The sequence below is a fragment of the Phoca vitulina genome, unplaced genomic scaffold (assembly GCF_004348235.1).
Source record: "Phoca vitulina isolate PV1807 unplaced genomic scaffold, GSC_HSeal_1.0 scaffold1, whole genome shotgun sequence".
In the NCBI taxonomy this organism is placed as follows: Eukaryota; Metazoa; Chordata; class Mammalia; order Carnivora; family Phocidae; genus Phoca; species Phoca vitulina.
This window is the reverse complement of record NW_022589704.1, coordinates 7,509,608-7,531,291: the sequence shown is the minus strand read 5'-3', so window position 1 is coordinate 7,531,291 and position 21,684 is coordinate 7,509,608. Positions and strand designations below refer to the sequence as shown.

General features: G+C 38.7%; 1 protein-coding gene across 6 annotated transcripts in view; it reads left to right on the top strand.

The window, feature by feature from the left end:
• The window catches only part of GIGYF2 (GRB10 interacting GYF protein 2), a 146,385-nt gene that overhangs the window by 39,922 nt on the left and 84,779 nt on the right, over positions 1-21,684 (top strand). For 5 of the 6 annotated variants that reach the window (XM_032398311.1, XM_032398231.1, XM_032397992.1 and 2 more), the window contains 3 exons: positions 13,993-14,104; positions 18,812-18,923; positions 19,790-19,830. In XM_032398311.1, coding sequence (XP_032254202.1) covers positions 13,993-14,104; positions 18,812-18,923; positions 19,790-19,830 — 265 coding nt within the window. The remainder of the gene's footprint in view (positions 1-13,992; positions 14,105-18,811; positions 18,924-19,789; positions 19,831-21,684) is intronic. The other variant, XM_032398400.1, reaches the window with a different exon arrangement.

Sequence of the window (21,684 nt, the reverse complement as noted above, 5' to 3'; positions counted from 1 at the left end):
GGTTTTCGGTGCAATTGTAAATGGGATCGACCCCTTAATTTCTCTTTCTTCTGTCTTGTTGTTGTATAGAAATGCAACTGATTTCTGCACATTGATTTTATATCCTGCCACTTTGCAGAATTCCTGTACGAGCTCTAGCAATTTTGGGGTGGAGTTTTCGAGTTTTCCACATAAGAGTTTCACGTCATCTGCAAAGAGTGAGAGTTTGATGACTTCTTTGCCAATTCAGATGCCTTTTATTTCTTTTTGTTGTCTTGATTGTTGAGGGTAGGACTTCTATTTTTTTTTTTTTAAGATTTTATTTATTTATTTGGCAGAGAGAGAGACAGCTAAAGAGGGAACACAAGCGGGGGAGTGGGAGAGGGAGAAGCAGGCTTCCCGCGGAGCAGGGAGCCCGATGTGGGGCTCGATCCCAGGACTGTGAGATCATGACCTGAGCTGAAGGCAGACGCTCAACGACTGAGCCACCCAGGCGCCCCACTTCTATACTGTGTTGAACAACAGTGGCGATAGTGGACATCCCTGCCACGTTCCTGACCTTAGAGGAAAAGCTCTCAGTTTTTCCTCATTGAGAATGATACTTGCTGTGGGCTTTTCATATGTGGCTTTTATGATACTGAGTTATGTTCCCTCTATCCCTACACTGTTTTCATCAAGAAAGGATGCTGTACTTTGTCAAATGCTTTTTCTGCATTTATTGAGATGATCATATGGTTCTTGTCCTTTCTTTTAGTAATGTAGTTTATCACATTGATTTGCGGATATTGAACTACCCTTGCAGCCCAGGAATAAATCTCACTTGGTCGTGCTTACCAGTGCATTCTACCACTAAGGGAAAAAAAATATAGATCTTCAGCTCAAAATATGTTTAAAAATGTGCTCTTCTGTCACCAATTTTTGTTTATCATATTGTGAGAAAGTTAGATTTTCAGCTGGGAGGTAGATTTTGTGTTGTCTTTATTTATGGTGTGCTCTTTCCAAAGATAAATAGGAGTTTCTGATTTCAAGGAACTTACGGTAATTGTAGTAAGATGGAAAAATAAGAACTTTGTTGGAATGTTGGAATGCCACTTTTTTGATTCATTTATTTTTTTAAAGATTTACTTATTTATTTATTTTAAAGAGAGAGAGTGTATGTGCACGAGAGTGGGGAGGGGCAGAAGGAGAGGGAGAGAATCCCAAGCAGACTCTTTGCTGAGCATGGAGCCTGGCGTGGGGCTCCATCCTGTGACTGGGAGATCATGACCTGAGCTGTAACCAAGAGTTCGATGCTCAACCGACTGAGCCACCAGGCGCCCGTGGAATGCCATTTTAAATGAAGAATCATCATCGCTCATTGTTTTTATTTATTTATTTATTTATTTTAATGTTTTTTTATTTATTTATTCATGAAAGAGAGAGAGAGAAAGGCAGAGGCAGAGGGAGAAGCAGGCTCCCCGCCTAGCAGGGAGCCCGATGTGGGACTCAATCCCAGGACCCTGGGATCATGACCTGAGCCGAAGGCAGACGCTTAACCATCTGAGCCACCCAGGCGCCCCCATTGCTCATTGTTTTTTAAAACGGTTTTCTTGAGACATAATTCATGTCATAAAATTCACTCTTTTAAAGTATACAGTTTGGTGGGTTGTATAACCATGAGTTGTATAACCGTCACAACTGTCTAATTCTAGAACATTTCATCACTACTTTTTGTGAAAACCCTCTTGCCATATTTTGCATGAGGAAGTCACTCTATTAAGAAAGAGACGCTTATTAGAAGATCTCTATTACAACTGTGTTAAGGTCTAAGAAAGGTGTGATATTAATCTCTTGTGATTTTCATCGCCATAGTGTCATAAACAGTTTTTGTTTTGTTTATGATTTCTTCTGAACCAGGCTAGTTCTGTCTTTATTCATGAAACTCAGTATCATCTAAGATCATCAGCAGATATTTTCATTGCCAGAGGTATTTATTGGTATAAAAAGCATACAAGAAAGAGAGGGCACTGCCTCCAGTGATGGCTGAAAAGTCCCTTTTCATAATTTGCCAATTTCCTTTTCAAATAGATTTGACGTATGGCAATGTTTTGGTTTAAATTTTCTTAAAAATATTTTTACTATGAAGTCTTTCAAATAGACAGGTATAGAGAATGTTATTACCAATCCCAGTATATTTATAATTGAGACATATAAATCTTAAAATTACTACGTATTTATGGGTTTTTTTGTTTTAAGAAATAAGATTTCTCATACTGTGGGTGTACCCTTCCCTTCTTTCCTTCCCAGAGATTACTTTGAATTGTATTATTTTTCTCATTCGTGTTTAATATTTTCATTACATGTTTGTGTATCCATATGCCTTAAAAGTTTCATTTTATAGGGTTATCAGTTTTTTAAAAGATTTTATTTTATCATTGTTATTTTTTAAAGATTTTATTTTTTTGAGTCATCTCTATATCCAGTGTGGGACTCGAGCCTACAACCCTGGGATCAAGAGTCACATGCTCTACTGGCTGAGCCAGGCACGTGCCCCTAAAGATTTTATTTTATTTTTTAAAGATTTTATTTATTTGACAGAGACATAGCGAGAGAGGGAACACAAGCAGGGGGAGCTGAAGGGGGAGAAGCAGGCTTCCCACCGAGCAGGGAGCCCAGTGTGTGGCTCGATCCCAGGACCCCGGGATCATGACCTGAGCTGAAGGCAGACGCCCAACGACTGAGCCACCCAGGCGCCCCTAAAGATTTTATTTTTAAGTAACTCTACACACAACATGAGGCTTGAATCTACAACCCTGAGATGGAGAGTCACTTGCTAAGCCATCCATGTGCCCTTATAGGGTTATGAATATTATATTGAAGATGGCATACTGTAGTTTTTATTCTGTAGCTTGCTTTTTTCTTTCAATAATGATTTTTATTTTTTATTTTATTTTTTTTAAAGATTTATTTATTTGTCAGAGAGAATGAGAGAGAAAGCATGTGCGTGCACACGCAGGGGGAGCGGCAGGCCGAGGGAGAAGCAGGTTCCCTGCTGAGCAGGGAGCCTGATGTGGGACTCGATCCCAGGACCCTGGGATCATGACCTGAGCTGAAGGCAGAGCTCAACCAAGTGAGCCACCCAGGTGTCCCTCAATAGTGGTTTTTAGATTTATTATGTTGATAACGCATAGCTTTAGTTTGTTCATTCCTGCTGTATAGTATTCCATATGTGAGAAAATCCACAGATTTTCCAGTTTCCTCTGGCTGTATATTTAGGTTGTTTTGAAATTTTCCTGTTGCAAATTATGCTGCAGTAATCATTCTTAGAACCTGTGTGTTTTTTTTTTTTTAAAGATTTTATTTATTTATTTGAGAGAATGAGATAGAGAGAGAGAGCATGAGACGGGGGAGGGTCAGAGGGAGAAGCAGACTCCCTGCTGAGTAGGGAGCCTGATGCGGGACTCGATCCCGGAACTCCAGGATCATGACCTGAGCCGAAGGCAGTTGCTTAACCAACTGAGCCACCCAGGCGCCCCAAACCTGTGTTTTAAAATTGGAATTGTTGGATTTGGTTCTTTGTATTTTTTTTTTTAAGATTTTATTTATTTTATTTAATGAATTTATTTTTTAAAATTTTATTTATTTATTTGACGGAGAGAGACACAGCGAGAGAGGGAACACAAGCAGGGGGAGTGGGAGAGGGAGAAGCAGGCTTCCCGCGGAGCAGGGAGCCCGATGCGGGGCTCGATCCCTGGACCCTGGGATCATGACCTGAGCCGAAGGCAGACGCTTAACGACTGAGCCACCCAGGCGCCCCAAGATTTTATTTATTTTAGAGAGAGAATGTGCAAGTGTGGGGAGGGGTAGAAGGAGAGGGAGAGAGAATTTTGAGCAGATCCCACACTGAGCCCGACATGGGGCTTGATCCCAGGACGCTGAGATCACAACCTGAGCTAAAACCAAGAGATAGAGGCTCAATCAACTGAGCCACCCAGGCACCTGGTTCTTTGTGTTTTTTTAAACGCACAGATATGGGTAATGTAATGTGGGTATTGCTACATTTGTTTCTATAGTGACTTAAGCCATTTTGCACTCTTACCAGCCACTATGAGAGGTCTTATATTTATGCAACCCTCCAGCTCTTGGTTTTTACAGTTTGGCCAAAACAGTGGTGGTGATAGTTGTTTTTTTGTATTTCACTAGTCACTGGCAGCTTGAGCACCTTTTCATATCCTTATTGCCATTATGGTTTTTGATTTCTTTATGTCCTTTGTCCATTGTTTTACTGGATTGTTTGACTTTCATGTTGATTTTACAATTTCTCTATATTTTCCTTAACATCAATAAAATCTTACTATTATTTTTAATGAAAGGTACTCAGGGGCACCTGGGTCACGCAGTTGTTTAAGTGGCTGACTCTTGATTTTGGTTCAGGTTGTCATGATCTCAGGGTCCTGGGATCGAGCTCTGCATTGGGCTCCACACTCAGTGTAGAGTCCGCTTGAGATTCTCTCTCCCTCTCCCTCTGCCCCTCCCACTTATGCTCTCTCTCTCTCAAATAAAATTTTTTTAAAGACTTTATTTATCTGACAGAGCACAAACAGGCAGAGTGGCAGGCAGAAGCAGGCTCCCCACTGAGCAGAGAGCTGGACGTGGGGCTTGATCCCAAGGTCCTGGGATTATGACCTGAGCTGAAGGCAGACGCTTAACCATCTGAGCCACCCAGGCGAACCTCAAATAAATAAATCTTTAAAATAAATAAAAATACTTATATTTATTGTAGGAAATACAGAAAGGTGTATAGGAGAGAATCTCACCCATAAACTCACCATGTAGAGATAATTACTTGTTAACGTTTAGTATGTTTTATTGCAGTCTGTTTCCCTTGTGTATCTCTAGTTGTGAAAATATAGTAATACAGACTGAATCCAATAGCAAATTAAAAAGTTTATGCACCGTGACCAACTGGGATTTATCCCCAGAATGCAGGGGTCGTGCAACATAAGAAAATCATTGTAATAAACCACTTAATAGAGTGAAGAAAAAACCACTTTAGCATCTCAGTTGATACAGAAAAAGTATTTGACAAAATTTGTCACCTTTCTTGATGAAACTCAGTGAACTGAGACCTCACGGACCTCCGTGAATTGAGAACTCAGGGACCTTCATCAGTATGATTAAGGGCATTTATGAAAAACCCACAGCTAAGATTATTCTCAGTTGTGGAAGACTGAAAGCTTTTCCCCCCAAATTGGGAACAAGACAAGGTTACTTGCTTTGACTACTGATAATCCAACGTTGTGTTCAAAGTTCTAGCCAGAGCAGTTAGGCGAGAAAAAGACATAAAAGGCATCCAAATAGGAAGAGAAGTAAAATTATGTCTATTTTCAAGTGACATGATCCCGCATAGAGAAAATCCTAAACATAAAATCCCACACACAAAAAATAATTAGCACTGGTAGATGAATTCAGCACAGTTGTAGGATACAGCATCAACACCCCAAAATCAATTGTATTTCTGTATGCTAGCAATAACAATCCTCAAAGGGAATCAAGAAAACAGTTTCATTTACAATAGCATCAAAAATAATAAATTACATAGTAATAAATTTAACCTAGGAGATGTAAGACTTTTACATAAAAACTACAGAGTACTTTTGAAAGAAATTAAAGAAGATCTAAATAACTGAGAAGCCATCAGTGTTCATGCAGCCTTGGAAGACTTAACATGGCTAATCAATCTGTTGGTGCAGTCCGCATTGAAACTCCAGGGGCTTTTGGGGTAGAAATTGACAAGCTGGTCCTAAAATTCATATGGAATTGCAAGGCACCCCAAATAGTCAAAACAATTTTGAAAAAGAACCAAGTTGGAAGACATACTTCTTGATTGCAGAACTACATACAAAGCTACAGTGATCAAAACTGCAGTATATAAAACAATGAATCATGGAACACTAAAAAAAAATAAAAAATAAGTAAAAAACCAAAACAACAACAACAAAAAACCTGCAGTATATAAAAAAGAAGCAAACAAAAACCAAAAAACTGCAGCATAAGGATAGACATATAGGTCAGTGGAATAGAAGTCCAGAAATAAAGCAAATTGTTCCATACAACTAAATTGCTTTCCAGGGCGCCTGGGTGGCTCAGTTGGTTAAGCGACTGCCTTCGGCTCAGGTCATGATCCTGGAGTCCAGGGATCGAGTCCCACATCAGGCTCCCTGCTGAGCAGGGAGTCTGCTTCTCCCTCTGACCCTCCCCCCTCTCATGTGCTCTCTCTCATTCTCTCTCTCAAATAAATAAATAAAATCTTTAAAAAAAAAAAAAATAAATAAATTGCTTTCCAGAAGTTTTGTATGAGGATATCTCTTTTGTTTCACTGATGGCATAACTGTAGCATTTTACTATTAACTTTTGCCATATTCAGCATTTTTATTTTTTCAGATTTATTTACTTATTGTTTGAATAAGGAATAAATTACGTGATTTGAAAATAAAAATTCACAGAACAGTGTGTAATAGGAAATTGCTTTCCCATCCCTTCCCTCAGCCACCAGCGTCCCTTTCTTAAAGGCAGCAAGTGTTAGAAGTTTATCATATATTTTTCCAAAGAAATATTAAATAAGTCTTCCCCCTTTTATACAGGTGATAGTGTACATTAAACTTTGTTCTGGGGGCACCTGGGTGGCTCAGTTGTTAAGCGTCTGCCTTCGGCTCAGGTCATGATCTCACGGTCCTGGGATCGAGCCCCGCATCGGGCTCCCTGCTCGGCGGGAAGTCTGCTTCCCTCTCCCACTCCCCCTGCTTGTGTTCCCTCTCTCGCTGTCTCTCGCTCTCTGTCAAATAAATAACTAAAATCTTAAAAAAAAATAAACTTTGTTCTGCACTTCCAACATTGAATAATTTTATTGAAAAAATTCTCTGCAAATTTGGCAAAATGTTCTTCTATTGTTTTATTTTTTTTTTCAGATTTAATTTATTTATTTGACAGAGAAACAGGGAGAGAGGGAACACAAGCAGGGGGAGTGGGAGAGGGAGAAGCAAGCTTCCCACCGAGCAGGGAGCCCGATGCGGGGCTCGATCCCAGGACCCTGGGATCATGACCTGAGCCGAAGGCAGACAGTTAATGGCTGAACTGCTGAGCCACCCAAGCGTCCCTCTTCTGTTGTTTTAGTTTCTATTTCTTTCCCCAGTGTAGTGAAAGTTTTTAAAATGTTTGCATTTATATTTAATTTTTGTTCTTTGTTGATTTTTCTTTGGTTAGTAGTCTTTTTCTCGTTTATGTTTGGATTTATGTGAGCTAACCCTAATCCTAGCCTGTTTTCTAAATTTTTATTTTATTTTTTATTTTTATTTATTTATTTTTATTAACATAAAATGTATTATTTGTGTCAGGGGTACAGGTCTGTGATTCATGAGTCTTACACAATTCACAGCGCTCACCCTAGCACATACCCTCCCCAATGTCCATCACCCAGCCACCCATCCCTCGCACCCCCCTCCGCTCTAGCAACCCTCCGTTTGTTTCCTGAGATTAAGAGTCTCTTATTGTTTGTCTCCCTCTCTGGTTTCATCTTGTTTCAATTTTCCTCCCTTTCCCCTTTGATCCTCTGTCTTGTTTCTCAGATTCCTCATATCCGTGAGATCATATGATAATTGTCTTTCTCTGATTGATTTATTTTGCTTAGCATAATATCCTCTAGTTCCATCCAGGTCATTGCAAATGGCAAGATTTCATTTTTTTGATGGCTGCATAATATTCCATTGTATGTTTATATACACCACATCTTCTTTGTCCATTCATCTGTTGATGGATATATAGGCTCTTCCCATAGTTTAATTATTGTGGACTTTGCTGTTATAAACATTGGGGTGCAGGTGCCCCTTCTGATCACTACATTTGTATCTTTGAAGTAAATACCCAGTAGTGCAATTGCTGGGTCATAGGGTAGCTCTATTTTTAGTTTTTTGAGGAACCTCCATACTGTTTTCCAGGGAGGCTGGACCAGCTTGCATTCCCACCAACAGTGTAGGAGGGTTCGCCTTTCTCCGCATCCTCGCCAACATCTGTCGTTTTCCTGATTTGTTCATTTTAGCCATCCTGACTGGTGTGAGGTGGTATCTCACTGAGGTTTTGATTTGGATTTCCCTGATGCCGAGTGATGTTGAGCACTTTTTCATGTGTCTGTTGGTCATTTGGATGTGGTCTTTGCAGAAATGTCTGTTCATGTCCTCTGCCCATTTCTTGACTGGATTGTTTGTTCTTTGGGTGTTGAGTTTGCCCAGTTCTTTATAGATTTTGGATACTAGCCCTTTACCTGATATGTCATTTGCAAATATCTTCTCCCATCTGTCGGTTGTCTTTTGGTTTTGTCGACTGTTTCCTTTGCTCTGCAAAAGCTTTTTGTCTTGACGAAGTCCCAATAGTTCATTTTTGCCTTTGTTTCCCTTGCCTTTGGAGACCTGTCTAGCAAGAAGTTGCTGTGGTCGAGGTCGAAGAGGTTGCTGCCTGTGTTCTCCTCTAGGATTTTGATGGATTCCTGTCTCACATTTAGGTCTTTCATCCATTTTGAGTCTATTTTTGTGTATGGTGTAAGGAAGTGGTCCAGTTTCATTCTTCTGCATGTGGCTGTCCAATTGTCTCAACACCATTTGTTGAAGAGACCGTCTTTTTTCCATTGGATATGCTTTTCCTGCTTTGTCGAAGATTAGTTGACCATAGATTTGAGGGTCCTTTCTGGGTTCTCTCTTCTGTTCCATTGATCTATGTGTCTTTTTTTGTGCCAGTACCGTACTGTCTTGATGATGACAGCTTTGTAATAGAGCTTGAAGTCTGAAATTGTGATGCCACCAGCTTTGCTTTTCTTTTTCACATTCCTCTGGCTATTCGGGGTCTTTTCTGGTTCTATACATAATTTATTTTTTATTTTTTTAAGATTTTATTTATTTGTGAGAGAGACAATGAGAGACAGAGAGCATGAGAGGGAGGAGGGTCAGAGGGAGAAGCAGACTCTCTGCTGAGCAGGGAGCCTGATGTGGGACTCGATCCCGGGACTCCAGGATCATGACCTGAGCCGAAGGCAGTCGCTTAACCAACTGAGCCACCCAGGCGCCCTGGTTCTATACATAATTTTAGGGAACAAAAGTTGATGGTATTTTGATAGGGATTGCATTAAATGTGTAGATTGCTCTAGGTAGAATAGACATTTTCACAGTATTTGTTCTTCCAATCCATGAGCATGGAACGTTTTTCCATTTGTTTGTGTCTTCCTCAATTTCTTTCATGAGTATTCTGTAGTTTTCTGAGTACAGATTCTTTGCCTCTTTGGTTAGATTTATTCCTAGGTATCTTATGGTTTTGGGTGTAATTGTAAATGGGATCGACTCCTTAATTTCTCTTTCTTCTGTCTTGTTGTATAGAAATGCAACTGATTTCTGCACATTGATTTTATATCCTGTCACTTTGCGGAATTCCTGTATGGGTTCTCGTAGTTTTAGGGTGGAGTGTTTTGGGTTTTCCACATAAAGTATCATATCATCTGCAAATAATGAGAGTTTCACTTCTTCTTTGCCGATTGAGATGCCTTTTATTTCTTTTTGTTGTCTGATTGCTGAGGCTAGGACTTCTCGTACTATGTTGAACAACGGTTGTGATAGTGGACATCCTGCCATGTTTCTGACCAATGCCTTAGTTTACCAGTTTTAATCTTTTGTGATTATCTTGCGATTTTTAAGATATTTATGTATATTTTTATAATTTCTTTTAATTTTTCTTTTAATTATTTCCTAGGTTTCTTAGAGATTAAATGGGCCAGAAAAGCTTTTTAACATGTAGGGAGGAGGACTTGCTTCTCGTTACCAAAACATGATAGACATTTTAATCAACAGAATGAGTAATTGATTCATCCAGAAACATCCTGTAACACTTCTAAGAAATTAGTATTAGTAAGTGCCAAATAAATTTTTTGAAAAAGCAAAGATTATTCATTAAAGTGCTGCTGGGAACCTTTGGTTAACAATTTGGAAAAAAAAAAAAAAGAGTCACGTTAGGTTTGGACTATACCTACACAACAAAAGTAGTTGTGGAATGACTAAGGGGGTAAATCTTCATTCTGCTTTTATAATGGAAAGATTTATTTTAAAGTGTTAATAAGATCTGGATAGATACTATGATTATGGTAGTTATAGAAGATCATCAGGGTCTATTTTTGGACTCATTTAAAATGTATCATTTTGAATTTCCTGACACTTTTTTGGTATCTTTTGTTTATAAAATATGCTGGAATAGGGGCACCTGGGTGGTACAGTTGGTTAAACCTCAGACTCTGTGATGTTGGGTGAGGTTATGATCTCATGGGAGGTGAGATTGGCTCCATGCTCAGCAGGAAATCCTCCTGAGATTCACTCCCTCTCCTTCTGCCCCTCCCCCCACTTGCACGCATGTACCTGCTCTTTCTCTCAAATAAGTGTTAAAAAAAAAAAAAAACATGCAAACGTAGAGCAGTGCTTAAAGCTGGCAAAAGATTAATTAACATTTTGATGTTTGTCCTTTGGATGACCAGGAAACCCCTTTAGGGATTGTTTAGATATTTGAAGACTAGAATTTTGCGTATTTTTTCACCCCCTGACCTTCATGGGGGCGGTGAATATTTCTAATAACCTACAATAGCTTCTTGTTGCATATATTAAATTTTCTGAAGGAGATATTTTATCTTTGAAATGCAAGCTAATTTTGTGCTCTTCTATATATATGTGTGCTTGCATGTATGTATAAAATAGAGCTAGGAAAAAAATACATTTTTTTTAAAGTTTATTTATTTAGGTAATCTGTACACCCAACGTGAGGCTTGAACTCACAACCCTGAGATCAAGAGTCATTTGCTCTTCTGACTGAGCCAGCCAGGTGCCCTGGAAAAAAGTTTTCTTAAAACAAAATTAATGCTTAAACATCTAGTCACTGTTTTGGTTTGGCATTTCCCTTGAATATATTTCTCAGTTTGAGAACCATGACTCTTTACATAGCTGCTACCTAATTTAGATTGTTGTATTTTATTTATTTGACATCAAAGAAAATTACTGTATGTATTTTTGAATAGATAATACATGTATATATATAAAAAATTCAGAAAGCACATATAGTGAAAAGCAGTTGTGTGAATCACCCTAATTCTACCTACCTGCTGTTCCTTAGGAGTAGCCAGTTTCCATTTTCTTGTGTTTCCTCCCAGGGGTAGTTAGTAAGTGTGCAACTACTTACGTATTTATTCCTATAAGCACACACAGACATAAATGGCAGCATGCTGTGCATAAAGTTCTGCACTTCACTGTTTTCACCTAAACATCTATTGAGATGATAGCAAATACTTGTTTAGCCTTTAATGTGTCAGACACTGTTGTAAGCACTTGTCATGTCATGTGTTAAGTGCTGGCAGCGACCCATGAAGTAGATGTAAATATTGTTCCTATCCACTTTATCTGGATGAGGAAAATAAGCACAGAGAAGTGGAATAAAGGAACAAAAATTCAGTTTCAGGCAATCTGGCCTTTCTGTGCTCCTTATTACAGCTATGCTTTATATCTTTATACATTTGGTTGACCATACGAAATTGCAGTTTTTGTGGATCAGAATTGGTTTGAATGTAAGCGAGTTCATATGGTTCAACCTAATAAATAGAGTTGCCTCATTTTTTAATTTTTATTTATTTATTTATTTATTTATATATATATTTTTAAAGATTTTATTTATTTATTTGACAGAGAGAGAGACACAGCGAGAGAGGGAACACAAGCAGGGGGAGTGGGAGAGGGAGAAGCAGGCTTCCCGCGGAGCGGGGAGCCCGATGCGGGGCTCGATCCCAGGACCCTGGGATCATGACCTGAGCCGAAGGCAGACGCTTAACGACTGAGCCACCCAGGCGCCCTGCCTCATTTTTTTAAACAGCTCCGTAGAATTCCACATGTAGATGGCCATGTGCTTTTTTTTTTTTTTTTTAAGTCAGGTCTCTGCCCAATGTGGGGCTTGAATTCATGACCCCAAGACCAAGAGTAGCATGCTCTTACAGACTGACCAGCCAAGCGCCCCGTGATTTTTAAATTAGTTACCATTGGTTGATACTCGGGTGGTTCCCAATTTTGATTTTACAAACAGTTCTGCAGTTTAAGATCTTTCTGCTTTTGTGATTTTTCACATGTGTTACAAGAGAATTGTGTTAAAGGGTATAGACATTTAAATATACTTTGAGAAATCGTCTTCCAGAGGTGATAGAAGTTTGCACTTTCAGCTGCATTGTGTTAGGGTATAGGAAAGCATATGCAAGTTTCCCTGCGCCCTATTGATCGGTACATTTGAGTTTTATGCATATTCGGTAATGTGTTCAACTGCATGGGGTCCTGGCATACATAATGCATTTAGCTCTGAGCTCTGTTTTTCCAGTGTTAGAATATATGAATCTAGATTTTGGGACTTCATAGTCTTGCTTATGAACCTGAGATCATGACCTGAGCTGAAATCAAGAATTGGACGCTTAACCAGCTAAGCCACCCAGTTGCCCCTCCATCCAACTCTTTTTTTTTTTTTCAAGATTTTATTTATTTATTTCACAGAGAGAGACACAGAGAGAGAGGGAGCACAAGCAGGGGGAGTGGGAAAGGGAGAAGCAGGCCTCCTGTTGAGCAGAGAGTCCGACGCGGGGCTCGATCCCAGGACCCTGGGATTATGACCTGAGCCGAAGGCAGACGCTTAACGACTGAGCCACCCAGGCGCCCCCCTCTATCCAACTCTAATAAGGCGTCACTTCTTGCCCCTCTGCCAGGAGGGCCCTTAGCTACAGCCATGCAGAAGTTGCATTTTCTTCATTATACCACAACTCTGCATTTTTGCACAAATGTCTGTTAGGCTCTAAGGATACAGAAAGTATTCAAGTAAGCATATATTCCAACATTCTCTGAGTTTAAAATGCTATTGCAGATTTCTCCTTCAAACAGCCAGGATTTTTATATTTATTTATTTATTTTAAAGATTATTTATTTGTTTGAGAGAGAGAGAGAGAGATAGCAACAGAGATCAAGAGCGAGTGGGGAGGAGAGGGAGAAGCAGGCTCCCCGCAGAGCAGGGAGCCCAACGTGCGGCTTTATCCCAGGACCCTGGGATCATGACCTGAGCCGAAGACAGATGCTTAACCGACTGAGCCACCCAGGCAGTCCTGGATTTTTATATTTTATAGATCATTTTCAAGATTTTAAAAATTGCTTCTTGCTTTACCTTTTCCTAAGACCTATGTATTTCCGTTTACCCAGAAATATCAACTAAACATTTTTCACTCCTAGGCTTCCTGTGTTCTTGTGTCTTCCTCTTCATGTTTGAAGGTTTCCCACTCCTATCTTACTGTATTTGACTCTATCCAGATTGGCTGTGGGTGCAGGTTCATGCTTATGACTGAGAGATTGGGGTTTTTATTTTTTTTCAAGCATTCCTTTCTCCTCCCCATTAAGATGGTTGATTCTTATTTGGCCCTTCCTTATTTACTTATGATTCTTGTCATTCTGTTAAATACTACTTGGAGTTGGTAATTCACATTAGTGATCAGAATGAGGCAAAAATGATTATTTTCCTCCTTATCATGCTACTCTTGATTCATACTTTTTGTGACCATCTCGTTTCCACCTTTCACTAGTTAAAGAATCCTTTCAAACCGGATTTCTTTTACCAAGTTTTCTCTATTACAACGCATATTTGCCCCATTTGCTTCTGGATACATACAGTGTTTAGAGGATTATTTAATATTTCCTCACAGAACCTAGTATAATATAACGCATTGGTGGTCAGTGTTTGTTGATCAGAAATGTTAATTTGAGATTTACAGGTAAAATCAGGTTTTGGATCATCTTAGGATGTGGTGTAGTTACGGTTTCCCATTGCTTGTAGTAATGACATGCATTTTATAGTTGAAATGGGAGATGGGGAAGAGCACCATACAGTTTTATCTGTTTCATCCACTTTTTTTTTCTTTTTTCTTTTCTTCTTTTTTTTTGGCAGAGAAACTTTTCCATGTCTGTAAATAGTGCCGCTGTCCTGCGATTGACAGGACGAGGAGGAGGAGGAACAGTGGTGGGGGCTCCTAGAGGTCGAAGTTCTTCAAGAGGGCGAGGTGAGCTTTCATGTGGAAAACGTAATAATGGAGGGAGAGAGAATTCACTTTAAACATAGTTTAATACTTGATTTTTAAAAAACTGCTCTTTGACATTAACTGTATACGAAGTGTCCTGAACATTTGTTTTCTGAACCATCTCTCAGTGTATCTGCTCCATACCCACTGATTTGGAGCAGAGGAGGGTAATTCTTGAATGTGAGGATTCTGGATGGCCTAGTTAACTTTGGCAAAACCACATCCATATTCCTCATGCCCAGGGAACCTTGCACTTTGCCATAGCTCCTAGAAGTGCCTTGGCTCCTGGCGCAGCACTGAAGTCCCCGCAGGCCTCCATGACACTGGGTTTCTGTATAAGGCGGTGTGCCGGTTCCAGCAACAGGGAGGCTTTAGTAAAAGCTGTCTCATCAGTACTAGGGCTGTTTTAGAGGTAGATCAAAAAATAATAAGCAGTCACTTATTTAACCTATAGTTTTATAGATTTGTGTCTCAGAAGAATAATTATTTTTTGATATTACTTGTTTTTTTGCTGTCTGCTCCGTTTTGTGTTCATTGATTTTCTGCAACATAAGGATGTTTGTAATATAAATATTTAGCATTTACCTCTTAAGGTGGTTAAATCATAGCAGTAGCCTAAACATATCCTGTAAGTTTTTGAAGAGGTGCTTTAGAAGTGGAAGAATTAGGTCTCTACAAAGCTAGGTGCCTTTGTTTCCACATACTGCACCACCCAGCTTGGCATGATCAAGAGTGTGGAATATCTAAATTATTTTTTCTTAAAGTTATGCCTTAGGAATAGAGTAATTTACACCTAGTCTTTTTTTTTCTAAGATTTTATTTATTTATTTATTTATTTATTTATTTATTTATTTGACAGAGACAGAGATAGCGAGAGCAGGAACACAAGCAGGGGGAAATGGGCGAGGGAGAAGCAGGCTTCCCGCTGAGCAGGGAGCCCGATGTGGGACTTGATCCCAGGACGCTGGGATCATGACCTGTGCCGAAGGCAGACGCTTAACGACTGAGCCACCCAAGTGCCCCATTTACACCTAGTCTTTACAGAGACTGTATTAGATTATGCATTTTTGTGAAGAGGTTGCATTCAGTCATCCATTCAGAATGTGGGAATGCAGGTGTGGTGATTAATGAAGAGGCTAACTAAAGTTCTCCACTTGTAGGCCAGGTACTATTACCAAGGTATACATGGTTTTTCCTTCTGAATTTGTTAGTCTCTAGAAGAGCGGTTACCTCTGCCACAGAATACTGGGTGGTAAGATTTAGGCGTGTATGCACTTCAGAAGCCCCACAGGCCATGCAGATTCCCACATGTAATTAGGTTCTATTGGTCCAGAATTCATCTGAGATCTTTGCATCTTGGTGGTGCAGTGGTGTTTTGGAGATGGCTCTGGCCTGCTACTTGGGTGTTTCCTGTGTCTTTCTACGGTAGGCTGACAGCAGGGAGAGGTTACACTCAGGCAGCTTTGCCTCTTATGCTCTTTAGGGTAAGTCCTACAGAGATTATTACTCAAGAAGTGTGGCCCACAAGCCAGCTGTTTTATTTTTTATTTTTTTAAAGATTTTATTTACTTGACAGAGACACAGCGAGAGAGGGAACACAAACCAGGGGGGAGTGGGAGAGGGAGAAGCAGGCTTCCCGGCAAGCAGGGAGCCCGATGCGGGGCTCGATCCCAGGATACTGGGATCATGACCTGAGCTGAAGGCAGATGCCCAACGACTGAACCACCTAGGCCCCCCAAGCCAGCTGTTTTATGAGCCTCAAGTCATCACCAACTTTGTGTGCTGCAAATACTAACCAGTCTCTCCAAACAGTTTTTAAAAAAATTCTGTATCTAGAAACAAAGATTGATAAATTTCTCCCTGCTTTGTGATTTCTTTGAAGTAGAGAGCTATCACATATTGTCCTACATTCAGAATTTGAACAGGGCATGTGCAAAAGATAGATACTGTGAGAAAAGTGGTGACTTAATTAACATTGATGTGAACAAATGGCATGAAACTAGCCAAATGAATGAACTGACTTTGGGAAAAACAGTTCTAACACCATTGTTGGAACTCTGATTTCTTTTCTAATGATTTCATAAGACCATTAATCTGGTTTTGTTTTTTTCACTTAGCACTTAATTTTAACTTGTTGGTTAAGTAATGATTATTGCTTTGTTTTGCATGGGCAGGGCTAACATTAGATGATTACTTTGGCTCTTTATTTTAACTTGAGGAAACTTTGATGTGAAAATCGACTGACTTCTAGACTTCTAAATATCATGAACTAGTAAAATTTAAACAAATGGGTGGGGAAACAGCGGTTCCCTTGTTGACAACTCCCCATCAAAGTTGTCATCTTTCTATTTTATCTGGTTAAGATGTTTAATAATACAGCAGATCTACACAGTTGTTAGCCACTTGTCCTCATCATCATTAAAATGAAGTGGGGTGTGTGTGTGTGTGTATTTTTTTTAAAGGAAGTATGTTTTATTCTCCCAAAGTAATCTGGTGAAATCTCAGGCAATAGGGCCGTTCTTTAAATACTTAGCTGTCTGAAAGATTCTTCATGTTATGTATACTTGCTTTTTCTTATATGAGAACTATATTTATAGATGATTATGGTCCTTGTACTTTGAAGATTGTTCCTTATGTTTTACAAACTGGAGAGCTCTAGAATCTGATTCTTTTTATGTGCCCATTCGTAAAGCTTTAGTCTGATAAGGAGGACCAGTACTGATGCTAGATAAAACTGGCAGAAAATATTTTGTCTGTGGTTTGCTTGTTTTTCTGGCAACCTGAAGGCTATTTTTCATATTCAAATTTCAAAAATAAAACTCGTTTTCAAGGTGTCATGTACTTAATGGTTTACCTGAGAAAATTGTTCTCTTTAGAAGAGGGGACTTTCACCCTAAAAATCATCATTGTGGGAGATCACCACACTGTTATGTTTGCGTTACACTGGTTTAGGATTTTAGATGAAATGTATACATTTCCTCAGGAGAGAGGTACTGAAACCAGAAGACGTGTCTGGTGTTTTAGATTGCAACGAACTCCTTCATGTAAATGTATTTGCATATTCATGTATTTCTGTTAGGATAACTTGTAGTTAGAATCGTTGGGTCAAATTTTGATAGATCTAACCACATTGTCTTCAGTAAAGGCCAGTTTATACTTGAACACCTAGAGCCTCTCAACTTTAAGTTGGTGTAAAGTTAGATTGACAAAACTGGAAGGTAACTTTAAGATTATTATAGTCAAGCCTAGTCTTCACTTCCATTTTATAGATAAAGAAATAGATTATCCGGATTAGTTAAAAGGGTGCCCATTGTTTCTAAGATTACCCACATATAATTGTGTGCATTTCATATAAGGTTGTATAAAGTACAACTATATTCTGAGTCACGTTTTGATAAATTTTAAGCAAGAAGTAAAAATCCTACTGGATATTTGCCACAGTTATTTAACTCAGTTGTTTTTAGCTTTAGAATGCATTCATGCTTTTGTTCGAGATTCAGCATCATTTTTCTTTGGGTGGTTTTACACTGTTAAAGAAGTTGAGCTACGGATGATGGCTAAGATTTCATCGAAGTACAGCCCTGGACTCCCCACCCTTTCCCAGTTTTCTGACCTGTGTGTTGAATACAAATGGTGCATGTTAGTCGAGAAAACCTCACATTGCACAGAAAGTATAAAGCTAAAAGTTCATATTGCTTTCTGCCCCCAGACCAGCAGTTGGATTTCCTGACTGTGCAGTTCTATCATTTATACAGGTGGAGTTATTTTTATAAGTATTGTTATTTAGCATGCTTTTGTCATTCAATAGGACAATGTAGATTTCTTTTAATGTCAGTGTTTTATCTTCTGTGGCTTCATAGTGTTCTCCCAATTTGTTTTATCAGAATTAATTAATTTATTGATTGATTGATTAGGTCGTTTCTGGTGTTTTAGATTGCAACGAACTCCTTCATATAAATATATTTGCATATTCATGTATTTCTGTTAGGATAAATTGTAGTTAGAATCGTTGGGTCAAATTTTGATAGATCTAACCACATTGTCTTCAGTAAAGGCCAGTTTATACTTGAACACCTAGAGTCTCTCAATCCCTGCATTTGGCACATTCTCACCAGCCCTCTGGTTCATATTCAGTCCTGATACTTTTCTTATTTGAAGACTTGAGCAGAGTGGAAAGAGTGCCTTTGTTGCTGTGGAATATCCTTTAAGGAGTTAGTTCACAAAGTTAATAGACCCTATTAAATTATCTTTTCTTTGGAGTTAGATAAATTATTTTAACATTTATGCTTGGCTTTTATACTTTATGTGCTCTCTTCCCAAGCTCTCCAAATCTCTCATTTTTGTTGAAAATAATCCAATAAAAGGTCCAATTTGTAGTAATAGTTTATTGATCTTCTTAGAATTTCACTGTTGAACTTTTAAAGAACTGAATGTTGATACTGTTTTTTGTTCAGGATTGGGACTGGGACTCTCACATCTGTTTCTAACTTGTTTCTTTCACCCTCCTGTGGTCTAGCCTCTTCAGTGCCATTATTGGTTTCTCAGGTAAAGATCCATCAGGCCTTGCTAAATGTTTAAATGTAGACCTTCTCTTTGTGTAGCGACAGAACTTCAAAGATTAATCTTTGGTGTTGAATATGTGCCAAAGTTGACATCTGAGTATCATTTTTTCTGTTTTCTTATTTTCAGGCAGAGGCAGAGGTGAATGTGGTTTCTACCAAAGAAGCTTTGATGAAGTAGAGGGTGTGTTTGGTCGAGGAGGTGGCAGGGAAATGCATAGGTCACAGAGCTGGGAGGAAAGGTAACTAAAAGATCCAGATCTTGTTTTAAAGGTTTCTTGGTGTAAAAAACATGTTTTTCTGCTTTTTACAGAGGAGATACTTCTGTGCATAGTTACACAATTTCATTTAAAAAAATGCTGCTAATTGAGTATCAAGCTTTAAGAAATTTTTAAATGATCCTTATTTAAAAGAAGCAGCATTCTAGATAGATAGTTTCAAATGTTAGTGCCAGCATGAATATTTCATAGTTAATCAGATTTGCTATTTGATTAGCATTCAGTGGGAGGCATTGACAATTGACATTTTATTGTTTGTTGCTATTAGAGCATCTTCTCTGTTCTTTGTGACTTTATGTGACGTCTGTTGATGAGGGAGGTCAGTTGCACAAAGTTGTGTTGTACGGAGATGGCCACTGTAATGATGGTTATAATGTACTTAGAAACAAGCCAAACAGCTTAATATCAGTGTGGTTTCTTATAGAATGGTATATCCACACAATAGAATATTATATAACCATTAGAGTTAGGATGATTTTGAAAATATTTAATGATGTGGGAAAATGCATTTTAAAAGCAGTATATAAAACTACGTATAGCGTGTATCTAAAATCATGTATCTAATTAAAAAATCTATAATTTATAAAACAAAAAGAACAGTTCTGGGTCAATAGAAGCTAGCTTTTGGTAAGTGAGATAGTGGATATTTCTGTTTTCATCTTTGTGCTTTTCTGTATTTTCCAAATGTTAGGCAATAACCATGCATTTGTTTTATAATTTGAAAAAGAAAGCAGTGCTATTAGACAAAGGGCAGTGGGTGTCACGGATGGGAAGTCTGTTACTCTCAAGTCTTTTGAAATAAGTTTGAAAACTTATTTTATCTTTTCTAGAGGTGACAGACGTTTTGAAAAACCAGGACGAAAAGATGTAGGTAAGGCTTGCTTACTGTTTTGAAGTATTTTTATCTGGATTTCCATGATAATAGTTCGTAACAAGGCTCAAGGATACATTTATTAAAAGTTGACTCAGTTACCTGCACCTTCTCCAGTAGATGGGGTCGTAACATTGCTTGCATTTATAATTCCATGGTTATTTGAGGGCTCTTTTGTATAAAACCAGGGGTGATGGACATAACCATTAGGATTTCCTTTGTTTAACTTTTTAGGTTTGTGTGTTCTTTGCAAGGCATATATTCTTTATTAAGGCTATCTTGTGAACTGAAATTTCAGTCTGTTAACTCCCTTTTCCCAATGTAGATACATCTCACAAGGGGAGAAGAAATAGGGAAAATGCTAATGCTTGTTTTCATATCAGAGAGCATTGAATGTTCTTACTTTAGTTTTTTTTCTTTTTAAGATTTTATTTATTTATTTGTCAGAGAGCGAGAGAAAGAGAGAGAGAGAGTGAGCACAAGTAGGGGGAGCGGCAGGCAGAGGGAGAAGCAGGTTCCCTGCTGAGCAAGGAGCCCAATGTGGGACTCAATTCCAAGACCCTGGGATCATGACCTGAGCCGAACGCGGAGGCTCAACCGACTAGCCACCTAGGCATCCCAGTTACTTAAGTTCTTTATTCATCTGTTTTTTTTGATGTATGATCTTTGTTTTTTGTTTTGTTTTTTCCTTGTTTCGAGATGAGATAGCAGTCAAAATAAATCATAGTTAAGGTAGTTACTGACTTAAAAGTTATGTAGTAAGAGAACAAGATTTCAGTGTTTGTGGTGAATTAATCAGTTTATATTAAAGAATATAAATGTTAAGATGGGCTTTCTGACTGATTAAAGGTACTACCTTCCAAACTGCCAGTAGGTATTAATGCATGAGAGGAAAAAGAAATGCTGATTCACAATAATGTTGGAGTTATTAAAATCACCATGCAAGTTCCAAATTCCCAGAAGTACCAGAAAAGTTCTCTAGAGCATGATTACATCTGACAAGAGTAAACATTTCTCAAAAATATGTTAAGTATGTAAATATCACTCACAGACTGATTTGCTGATTCTTTTTTTTTTTTTTTAAGATTTTATTTATTTAAGAGAGAGAGAGAGAAAGCACATGAGAGGGGGGAGGGTCAGAGGGAGAAGCAGACTCCCTGCCGAGCAGGGAGCCCGATGTGGGACTTGATTCAGGGACTCCAGGATCATGACCTGAGCCAAAGGCAGTCACTTAACCAACTGAGCCACCCAGGCGCCCTGATTTGCAGATTTCTGTCTTTTTTTTTTTTAAAGATTTATTTATTTGACAGAGACACAGCGAGAGAGGGAACACAAGCAGGGGGAGTGGGAGAGGGAGAAGCAGGCTTCCCGCTGAGCGGGGAGTCTGATGCGGGGCTCGATCCCAGGACCCTGGGACCATGACCTGAGCTGAAGGCAGACGCCCAACAACTGAGCCACCCAGGCGCCCCTGCAGATTTCTTTTTAACACTAGTAGTTTTAACAGTCAACTTTGCATCACTGTTTTCATATCAAATTCATTTTAGCATATCAGTAATTTAAATTTCTCATTTATTAACATGGCATCGGGAATGATCAGTTGTATTCATAATAATGAAAAGTTAAATGAGTGTAGCACAAAGAAATTTGGAAGACTGGGTAGATAACTTATTGTTAGTTGCGTGGCTTTACTTGTATTATAGACTATTGGATAAATACTATCTTGGGATATTTTTTAGGACTTCTCCCATCCTTGTCTGATTCAGTACTTTTTCCAGTGAATATGGAGAGATAATGAGGGGTAGTTTTAAAGAGTATAGGTTTTCAAGTCAGAAGATAACCAGTAATCTAAGTTCT